General features: G+C 41.0%; 2 protein-coding genes across 2 annotated transcripts; both read left to right on the forward strand.

The window, feature by feature from the left end:
- Positions 1-5,814: 5,814 nt before the first annotated feature.
- On the forward strand, positions 5,815-7,677 carry LOC310785799 (receptor-transporting protein 3-like). Its single transcript, XM_083646950.1, has 3 exons — positions 5,815-5,938; positions 6,462-6,633; positions 7,188-7,677. The coding sequence occupies exons 1-3, from the start codon at positions 5,929-5,931 to the stop codon at positions 7,528-7,530; spliced, it is 525 nt and encodes a 174-aa protein (XP_083503076.1). The 5' UTR covers positions 5,815-5,928; the 3' UTR covers positions 7,531-7,677.
- A 459-nt stretch (positions 7,678-8,136) lies between these two features.
- On the forward strand, positions 8,137-10,573 carry LOC310785034 (receptor-transporting protein 3-like; the record flags this gene model as incomplete). Its single annotated transcript, XM_083646034.1, has 3 exons — positions 8,137-8,238; positions 8,654-8,843; positions 10,303-10,573. Exons 1-3 carry the CDS (start codon positions 8,229-8,231, stop codon positions 10,571-10,573), a joined length of 471 nt encoding a protein of 156 aa, XP_083502160.1. The 5' UTR covers positions 8,137-8,228.
- Between the last annotated feature and the right edge of the window lie 889 nt (positions 10,574-11,462).

Below are 11,462 nucleotides of genomic sequence, written 5' to 3' on the forward strand. Positions count from 1 at the left end.
ACAGATGGAGGTACTAGCTAAGGGCAAGGTTTAAAACTGTTTTACTTTAGTATTCTTTATTATTAGTACTTTATTATTCTGATAGTGTCTCAGTAAAATACTCATACTGGTCTACATTTATATCATTTCTTGTGTGTGTGTGTGTGTGTGTGTGTGTGTGTGTGTGTGTGTGTGTGTGTGTGTGTTTGTGCGTGTGCGTGTGCGTGTGCATGTGAGTGTGTGTGTGTGTGTGTGTGTGTGTGTGTGCGTGCGTGCGTGCGTGCGTGCGTGCGTGCGTGCGTGCGTGCGTGGGTGGGTGCGTGCATGCGTGTGTGTGTAATTGTGAGAGCAGATTACATATTGCCATTGTGTTATTAAGTAAGGTAACACCTGAACCGTGGGTCTGAAGTGCTTCTTATTTTTAATGAGACTTATTGGTTTACTTAGGCCTTTTGTATTCCTTGTGGAACATATAGGCCATTGATGAACAGTTTCCACCCGTGTCTGTCTTGGGCCATCTTCTCCAGCTGTTGCCATGTCAGTCCATTCTTCTTCAACTCTCGCCTATATATAGTAGAGTGCATGTGTGTGTCATTTGGTGTGTGTGTCTTCCAGCTTAAAGGGATAGTTCAGCGTGTTTGAAGTGGGGTTGTATGAGGTGCTTGCATACAGTCAGTGTACAGTCAGTGTACATGCAGTAGAATGCAGCCGGCGCGGTCCCAGTTTGGAGACCGGCTGCATCAGGCAATAGAGCTGTCTGCTGAGTGTGAAAGGGGAGCAAAAATGTGTTAAAAAAGGCAAAAAAGAGGCAAAAAACAAAAAAACAAAAAACAAAACATAAAATGCTTTTATACTGCTCAGATGGCATAATCCAAGTCTCCACAAGCCCTGAGACGCCAAGCTGACATGAAAAGACATCATTTACACACTGTTTTTAGCTGAAATCTTCACTGTAGCCAGCTGATGCAGCAGTCTCGTCAGTCAACTTGGCATCTCAGGGCTTGTGGAGACTTGGATTATGCCAGGTGAGCAGTATGGAAGCATTTTATGTATCTTTTCTGTTTGTTTGTTTGTTTGTTTGTTTGTTTTGTTTTTTTGCTCATGGCCCCTTCACACTCAGCAGACAGCTCTACTTGCCTGACGCAGTCGGTCTCCATTTCTCCAAACTGGGACAGTGTCGGCTGTATTCTACTGCATGTAGTACACTGACTGTATGCAAGTACCTCATAGGACCCCGCTTCAAACAAGCCAAACTATCCCTTTAAGCAGGAGCAAGAGACATGAGAGAATAGTCGTTGAAAGCATTGTCATCTTTATGTAGTACTGGGCGGGGCTCCCTGCTTCACCATCACTGTAACCATAGGTTGAGGCCACGTCTCGTCATAGACGCTGGTTTAGCTGGCTCAGCCTGGCTGGGGGCGTGGTCAGGGTGGGGTAAAAACCCCCGTTCTATCCATTCAGCAAAGTTAGAATTTAGCTGATAGCCCAGCCCAGGCAGACACGATCAGGGATTTAACCACCGCAGTAAACGCACATCTGAGCAGACGTCTTGTGTTCTGCTCTAGAACCCCCAAACCTGTAGTTTAGAGCTGCAGCACCGTCTTTTGGTGAGTCAGCCCATGAGATATATGGGCGGTTTTACCCCACTCGCGCGCCATCCGTTTAACATTTTGTGGGCTTTCCCAGACATGCAGACTGTCTCTATAAACAGCTCAGGTAGAAATGCTGGACAGCAGCCAGACAGTATGTGCCAAAATGTCCCCACTGTGAGTGAATGGACTTGCGTATGTGTGCATTGTGTGTGCGTGCGTGTGTGTGTGTGTGTGTGTGTGTGTGTGTGTGTGCGTGTGTGTGTGTGTGTGTGTGTGTGTGTGTGTGTGAGAGAGAGAGAGAGAGCAAAGACCAGACTGAGATGATTACATATACCTGTGTCAGGTATGCTGATGCTATCATTAGTATTATCATAAAATGACTCCTGCAATGATAATGATTATTTGGGAAAGGAGTTTACAAGGGTCTGACGTATTAAGTTGGAAGTTGGAAATCAGCATAAGCTTTGCATGAATACATAGGCGGCTACTACTACTACTACTACTACTACTACTACTACTATAGCCTACTATTACTACTACTCTACTGCTACTAATGATAATGTTTGTATATCAGCTTTTCAAAAACACTATGCACTTTACAGAGAAATTCCGTAAAAACAAGAGATTTCATAAAACGTAATCAATAAGAATATAAGAACTGCTATTGATTTGATCAATTTAAGCACATCAGTAGGCTTGTATTTGAAGAAGTGATATAAAAGATCTGAACTGATTTAGCCAGCCTAAGTTCCTCAGAAAGGTTGGCCCTCGTGGAGAACGCTCAGCCTTGGTCGGTCTGGTGCAATCGAGACTGAAGACTCTTGAGTCTAGATTGCACCAGATAGGAAGGCTCTGATCCAGGACCTAAGGGTGCATTCTTGCTTGTCAAGGAGTTGGAAGTTCAGTGATGTAGGGAGAGGCCAAATAAGTAGGGGTGTCACGATACACTCAGTTCACGATACGATACGTATCACGATACTGGGTTCACGATAACGATACGATACGATACGATTTTAACAATATTTTTTTAAACTTGAATAATGACAATATATGACTGGAAAAGTAGTATTTTATTTGAAATGCACAAATACAAAACATGCTGTTGTGGGAAATTGTTATTACAATAACAACTAGAAAAAACATGAGATTGGAGATAAGGCTTATCTTGAAATAGAATGAGTTACACCGTCACTTAGATTTACTTTGAACTAAAAGGTTTCTCAGCAGTATAAATTCTCATTATGCATCTTCAGTTTTTCTTCAAACTCAAACAACAAGACTTTTCTTAGTCTATTTTTTATGCATCTTCAGTTTTTCCTGTCAAGTAAACAGTTTTGCCAGAAACTCAATTGAATGGTTTCTCTCCTGTATAACTTCTCATGTGTCTCTTCAGAGACTTGTTCAACTGAACTACTTTCCACACATTGAACTTCAACAAACAAATACGTTTCTTTGTCTATTTTTGAAAAAAAAAAAAAAAAAAAAGTTTTTTTTTTTTTTTTTTTTCCCCCCACGATATGAGATTTCATCTCAACGATACATATCGTGACGTTTTACTATCGCGAAATTTCGTGGGACGATATATTGTGACACCCCTACAAATAAGCATGCCATACTTTAAAATGTAATCAGTAAAATCTTCTTAAAAGGCACTTCAGGGTGGCAAAATCTGACAAAAGGGCAGGTTTGTCTTCAATGTAGAATGATGGTGCAGCAGTGTTTGCACCAACAGCACTTTTGGCATGGGCTTCAAATTTCCAAACATGTCAGATGTGGGCCGCTAGAGGAAACTGTTGATCAGCAGAGTGAAAACTAAGCTAAACAGGAAATGCATCAATCCCAGACAATTATGAATCTTAGCAAACAATCAGGAACACCTGGCATGAGCCCAGCTTGATCGGAGCACGCACTTGGTCATTATGAACAGTAAATAAAGTAATAAAGTAGCGGTTGTCATAAACCCTGTCTGGCGACTGTGTAGATCCTATTCAATGTGACACGTTTATGTTAGTAAGACCCGTGAAGGTTGCAGGGGGGTGGGGAAAGGCCTTGGTCACAAACATAACAATTGTCCAACCTTCAGACTACATCAGGCAGGAGACTTCTGCACATTATCAGGGGAGAAAACACGTGACAATGAAAACAATGCCAGGTCACCATTGTAAATAAGAATTTGTTCTTAATGACTTACCTGGTTAAATAAAGGTTAAATAAATAAAATAAAAATACACACTTCCATTCGCTTTAGCTTCCAATCAAAGCAAGTTCATAGTATAGTTTGTATGTGTGCCAGTCTATTACATGAATTACTGTGTTAGGACAAACAGCAACAGTTCCATCTCTGCATCTTGAAATGAAGGGTTATTCTTTAACCATTTAAAATGGGGGTTAACAAAATACTAGTGGTAAACTAACCCAAGCCAGATTATGTCAGACTGCATACTGCTTGTGCTTCTTGTGAACAAATGTAATATTAACTTTGATCAAAAGTGATCAAAAGTGATCAAAATCATGATCTTGCTACTTTTCAACTGAAAAGAGCAGGTGAGGGTGACATAGCCTAGGTAAACCCAGCCACCACGTGACCTGCTCTCTCAGTTCCCAGTCACTATCTGAGAACAGGTCTGAGAGCAGGTCACGTGGGGGATGGGTTTACCCAGGCTAAGGGTGACAGGGTGAGCCAAATTATTCATTACTTTTTCTTTTTTTAAACCAAAACATTATTTATGAGGCTCTTTTAAAAAAAAATCTTACAAGGCGAAATTGGTCACCTCTATAGTGAATCAAAGAACCCATCTTGTGTGATTAACATTTGAACTGGCTTTTCATTGGTGTTGTGGTATAAAAATGGAAACACTATCAAATAATTTTGTAAAGAGAGGTAGCCTATATATGAAATCCAGCATCCTCAGTGGTTCACGTTTGCGTCTCTCTTCAGCAGCTGAACAGCAGGCCCACTATCTTCATCTTCCTCATGAGATATTTAGAGCACTCCAGGCTCCAAGTTAGAAAATGAAAAGACCTTCAAGTTCCCTGCTGATGACGAGCACAGTACGAGTCCCTGTAACAGCCTTGCCACTCGCTCTCAGTGATAAGATTGCACTCCTTGGTTTTCTCTAAAAGTGCATTCTGTCTAACTCTCATGTTGGCAGCCGTTCTCCTGTTCCTCTGTGACTTATTGCTGCTCTTCAAACACTGGGATAGTGAAAATATATTATTGGCTATATGGAAAGTTGATACAATTATACTACTCCTGAGAAATGGTACTCAGTACTCATATTGTTAGTGCTTCAAATACTTATTTGCGCCTTGTATTGAAAGATGCCACTACTACTACTGCAAGGCAAATAAGTCAACTGCAACATGTGGGAGGTCCATGTAACAACTCTTCTCTTATACTGCCCCCTACTGAACTGGTTGTTTTGTTTTTGTTTCTGTAGCGATGTGTGATTTGAACATTAAGAAGATTACGTATGTATCCAGGCTATTCTGTTAAAACAACTCAGTTTACGGCAAAGTTGAACAGTGACCTAAATTGACACATAACCTCTGTTTAGTGTTGCCAATAACTTGACTTCTCCCTAATCCTCATTTTCTGAGTCAAGTTTGTGGTTATTCTGGTTATTCAGTTGTCCATTTATCCTAGCTATATTTCTCTGATCATGGCCACGAGTTTATTTGTTGTTGTATGATTGTCCAGTAGATAGTTAATAAATGTTCACATTTATCGCCAAGAAGTTGTTTGGTATTTCTTTAATTGGAGAGTCAAGCAAGTCTTCCATAGGAAGTGGTTTTATTCAAACGAGAGCACAACTTTTGATATCTGTATCAAAATGATCAAAATTGTAATATAATCCTATAATTGCTTTACAAAATAATCAAGCTACAATAACACACACACACACACACACACACACACACACACACACACACACACACACACACACACACACACACACACACACACACACACACACACACACACACACACACACACTTTTCTTTTCTTTTTTCTTTTCTTTTCTTTTCTTTTCTTTTCTTTTCTTTTCTTTTCTTTTCTTTTCTTTTCTTTTCCTTTCCTTTCCTTTCCTTTCCTTTCCTTTCTTTTCGTTTCCTTTTTGCATGGCTCTCTGGAGCACTTGCACTATGCTGGATAAGGTGGAAACTGAAAGCATGATGTTAAGTTTCATTTTCCAAAGACCAGAGTAGCCTGTTGTTGACACGCAGGGCAGGGGAGGACTCAGTCAGGACAATATAAGTGAACGCAAAGCTGCTGAATTCAGAACAGATTAAACATTGTTTGCTTTCATCGTCAAGGTCAAGGAACTCTGCCAACAGCTGGACATCAAACAGGACCATGAGTTACGGTAGGCAGCAGCTTCACGACGAGGAACAGAATGAAAGATTAATCACAGGAGGCTATATGCTTTTCATCAATTCCACTTGCTGGAACATTGCAAATTCCCGCAGACATATTGATTCGGTGTCTGTCTTCCTTTGAAGTGTGTAGCCTATTATTTGCTCTAATTCAGCTCTTTATTTGGTGTGCTTATTAGGCTATCAGGCTAAAAAAAGGGGGGGGGAGGGGGGAACAAAAGTGCGGTATATTCTCCAAATTAATGAGCTGAAAAACAGCTATGCTTTTGGACTTGCAATTATTTTAAGATTTATTTTTATTCCAATGTATAGCCTAGGCCTACATATTTTTGGGCAACGCCAATTGTTTGTGATGCAGAGAACCCTACTATTTCACTTTATGTATGTAGTAGGCCTACACCTATAGTCTCGCGTGCCAGACTCTCCCTACAGCGAGCCTACACCCAACACATGGATGCCAGCATACCACTATCTTCTAACGTGCCCCCCCCCCCCCCCCCTTCCAATATGCAGACTGGCAGCCATCATTGTGGAAGGACGTCTTCGAGGAGCTGTTGGATGAAGATCAGGAGCTGGACTATGGGGACCAGTGGAATCTCACCTTCAACTACAGCCAGACAGACAAAGTCACTAAAGAGGAGAGGAAGAGAGGCTGGAAGGTCTACAGCCACTGTGCCTATGGACAGTATGTATGGTTACATTTCCTCATGATATGAATGCTTATCACAATATTACATCATACTGTAGATTTAATTACATCATAGGATGTAAAGATTGATTAGATAGGCTTTAGCTGCAAACTATCAGAGATAGCCTAAGGACTATAGGATTTTGAATATTGTCTTTATTCATAACCCACTAGTAAATCATTCATGTGGCACAGTCCATTAGGTCAGATGACAATGTGATCTCATGACATGAAAAAAGCCGTGTACAATAAAATAATAAACAACAACATAAAACAGTGTCATTCTGTGGCAAAACATGGTACTGCGTCTGAAAACCTATTTCGATGTTCGAGGGAAAGGGGGCGGATGAGAGTGAGCATATTATCTTTAAATGTTTGATGCTTTGGCAATATTGTTCTCAACTCACGTGGGCACCTGTGTCACAGATGTTTGGTTGAATTAGGCCCACCAAACCTCCAGAAGGTTTAACGGTAAATTATGGTGTCCCAGATCCTAGATCTATTCAAATAATGCAGAAAATGTATGTTTAATGATCTACCTCCCTCCCCAGCTTCCAGTGTGGCTCCTGCTCTAGGACCTGGTCCTCAGTGAGGGTGGTGGTGCTGTTCCGTTACCGGCTGCGGAGTGAGAGGGGGACGGTGATCATGCGGCCCTTTGGACAGACCTGTCTCCGTTGCCGGGACGATGAGTTCGACCGCCCGGGTTTTGCCCAAAAAGAGGTGGAAGAGGCTTTGCTCAGGCTGTTCGCCAAGATCCGCAAGAATTGCTACGGAGACGAGGAAGAGCACGATGAAGATGATGAGTCAGGGGGCTCTGAAAAAGTCTGGACCAAACCACATGAAGCTGGCCTGTGTGAGGCCTGCCGCATGGGCATCTGCTGTCAGGACACCTAGACTGACGCTCCTTTTCACGTCTTTTTTGAAGTTATTATGTATGGTTAATTATGAGGATGAAACATCTTCAGGGCTAATGATAAGATTGTTATTGTATACATGTGCATTTGTTTTAACTTTTTTCTATCAATCAATAAACTATATAAGTCTAAAGTCTGATTGTGTGGTGATTGGGTTTTTTGTCTTTGTGGGGACAATTAGTTGTTCAAGCTGGTAACACTTTACAAATAAGGTACACAAATTTACAGTAGGAACTAATGAGGAACTATTAGTCAATGATTAGTTGAATCCAGTTTGTGTGTATAGTAGTTCCTCATTATTATTATTTATTTATTTTTAACATAATTTTTGGGGCATTTTAACTTTATTTAGATATGACAGTAGGCAGACAGGAAAGGTGGGTAGAGAGACAGAGGGGATGACAAGCAAGGACATCAGGACATGGATAAAGTGAATAGCTGAGAAAAATTAACTCTTACTGTAAATATTTTGCTTTTTTCATGGCTCTGGACTGTAGCATAGGTGGAAACTGAAAGCATGATGTTAAGTTTCATTTCCCAGAGACCAGAGTAGCCTGTTTTTTTGGAATGCAGGGGAGGAAAATATAACTGAACAGCAACATAAAGCTGAATTGAGAACAGAAGCGTCATTTGGTTTCGTCGTCAAGGAACTCTGCCAACATCTGAACATCAAGGACCATGAGTTACGGTAGGCACCATAGGTAGCTTCACGAGGAACAGAAAGAAAGAATAATCATAGGAGGCTATGTGGCTTAATTTGCTTTTCATCTTCCACCTGCTGTAAGATTGCAAATTAGCAGACGTATTAATTCATCTTTCTTTGAAGTGTATAGCCTATTTTGCTCTAATCATAATTCAGCTCTTTATTTGGTTTGCTTATTTATTAGGCTGTCAGAGTAAAAAAGTTACAAGGGTTCAGTATACGTAGACGAATTAACTGAACAGCAATGTAATTACTATAGATCTTATTTTTATTCTAATGTATAGCCATAGGCCTATTTTTTGGAAGTTCCTTTTAAAAGGGCAACGCCTATGTTATTGTGACACAGTATAGGCCTACATACCCAACACATTGGATGCTGTCTTCTGACACCCCAACTCAGAATGGCAGCCATCATTGTGGAACGACGTCTGGGATGAGCTGTTGGATGCCAAGTCGTTGGAAGAGGAGGAGCTGCCGATTTACTATGGAGACCAGTGGAATCTCACCTTCAACTACAGTCAGACAGACACAGTCACTGAGGAAGAGAGGAATAGAGGCTGGAAGGTCTACAGTGACCATGCCTCTGGACAGTATGTATGGTTTTATTTCCTTATGATATGAATGCTTGTCACCATTTAAATTACATCATAGATCATCATACTGTAGATACATCATAGATTGAATTACATCATAGGATTGGTTAGGCTTTAGCTGCAAACGCTCAGAGATAAGGGCTACAGGATTTTGGATATTGTCTTTATTCATAACCAACTCCCACTAGTAAACATAGATATTTGTCTCATCATTCCCTGTGGGACTGTTTGTCATTCCTGTGGGAAAGTCCACAGTCCATCAGGTCAGATGACAGTGTGATCTCATGACATGGAAACAAGCTGTGTACATTAAAATAATAAACAACAAAATAAAACAGTGTAATTCTGTGGCAAAACATGGTACTGCATACCAGATCTGTTGTCAGTGTCATCCTGGCGGAGGAAGGTTTGGATGTCTCGGATAACCAGTTCCCAGATCCGTCCGGGTGATCCGAGGACAAGCACCACTCTGCTGCATGACCTCCAGAAAGTAGCCTCCTATGACATGTGGGTCGCTGCTTGTGTATGTCGCTTTCAACCAGATGATTTTGCGGGAAAAGCCATCTATACAACCATTTATGTAAATCCCATAGGGCTTTAATTTATCATATGAATCAATGTGCCAAATATAGTTTGGTCCTTGGGCAAAATACTGCCTGCGGTTTATTCTCCGGGCTCTACGCATAGCTGAGGAGACTGGATCCAGAGATGCAAGGATTATACGAACGTCCTCCTTTTTTGCATTGATCCCATTCTTCAGGGATTTAGCATGCATCCACCTGTAGCCATGTAGTCTCCCAGGCCCTTCCAGCTCCTGCTTGATGAAGTCGATGACTTGCCCAATGTCGGCATATTGTTTGAGTTTCAACCTGTGCATTTTAAGCAGATGAATTAAGTGTCTTTCACTAATGATGACACTGTGCTGAACAGCAAGAGATTGCAGTATATCATTATAATTCATTCCAAGATGGAAAATATAATGAGATTAAATCTAATCTATCCATGTTTCAATTGCTGATAAATAGCTCAATGGTATTGTGGTATGTTATGGTATAGCTTGCCCAGACTGACAGCAGATTCATATCCTAAGAGATGGGTTTATCTCGTTCCCACGCCTTACTAAGTCGTGGCCACGACTTAATTATCTCGTTCCCATGCATTAGTAACCCGTGGCCACGACTTAGCTATCTCGTTCCCACGCATTAGTATCTCGTGGCCACGCCTTACTAAGTGGTGGCCATGCAATAATAGAAAGATATCTAGATGTCACCAGGCAGCCACCGTAGGGGGCGGATGAGAGTGAGTATATCTATATTATCTTTAAATGTTTGATGCTTTGGCAATATTCCCTGTGCTCCCCTCCAGAAGGTTTAATAGTAAGTTTGGGTGTCCCAGATCCTAGATCTATTCAAATAATGCAGGTAATTTATGTTTAATGATCTACCTTACTCCCCAGCTTCCAATGTCGCTCCTGCTCTAGGACCTGGTCCTCAGCACGGGTGGTGGTGCTGTTCTGTTACCAGCTGCTGGGTGATAGGGGGACAGTGATCATGCGGCCCTTTGGACAGACCTGTCGCCGTTGCCAGGACGAAGAGTTCGACCTCCCGGGTTTTTCCCAAAAAGAGGTGAAAGAGGCTTTGCTCAGGCTGTTCACCGAGATCCGGGATAATTGCTATAAGGATAAGGACGTGAACGACGATGAATATGAGTACTATTACTCTGATTAATAGACAGATGAGAGAGAGTTTGTAGAGTGTGCTGATTGGCTAAGATGCTCCTGCATGTCTTTTTTGAAGTGATTAATTATGGTTAATAATTATGAGGATGAAACATCTTCAGGGCTAATGATAAGATTGTTATTGTATATGTTTATTTGTTTTAACTTTTTTGTATCAATCAATAAACTATAATTATAAAGTCCGATTGTGTGGTGATTGGGTTTTTATTTTATCTTTGTGGGGACAATTATTTCCACGGATGATACACAGAGAGGAGAGATGAAATATGGTAACACTTTACAATAAAGGTCCTTACACACCGAGCACGTTTTTTTCGTGCGATTAATTTGCACGTCAATAATATTTTCCGAACCTATATCAGTCAATGCAACCGTGCATACCGACGGCGAAGTTTCGCTGAGCGTTATTGCGGTGTTTATTTTTTCGAACCACGTTCGATTTTTCAGAAATTCGCTTCCGACGTGTACACATCTGTGGCTGTGATTGACAGGTGGGTCAAAACTCGCATCGCAATTTCGTGCCGTATATTCGCATCGCTCTTGATGTGTAAGGACCTTAAGGTACACAAAATTTACAGTAGGCTATAGGAAACTAATGAACAAATGAGGAACTAATGATTAATTAATGATTAGTCAGTTCTGAGAATAGTAATCATCATTAGATAGCCTAATGATTATTTGGTCACTTCCTGAGTACACTAATTAATCATTAGTTAATGATTAGTCAATGGTCAGTTGGTGAGTAATTAACCAAGTGTGCAGTCCTCCACTTTAATGTTTTTTTTCTTTCTTTTCTGTTCATAGAAAACACTGCAAGTGAGCTGGGGTTCAATATAGAAGGGTTTTGTTGTCAAACCTACCTACCTAACAATTCAAGA

This window comes from Poromitra crassiceps (assembly GCF_964638095.1).
Source record: "Poromitra crassiceps genome assembly, chromosome: 11".
Lineage (NCBI taxonomy): Eukaryota > Metazoa > Chordata > Actinopteri > Beryciformes > Melamphaidae > Poromitra > Poromitra crassiceps.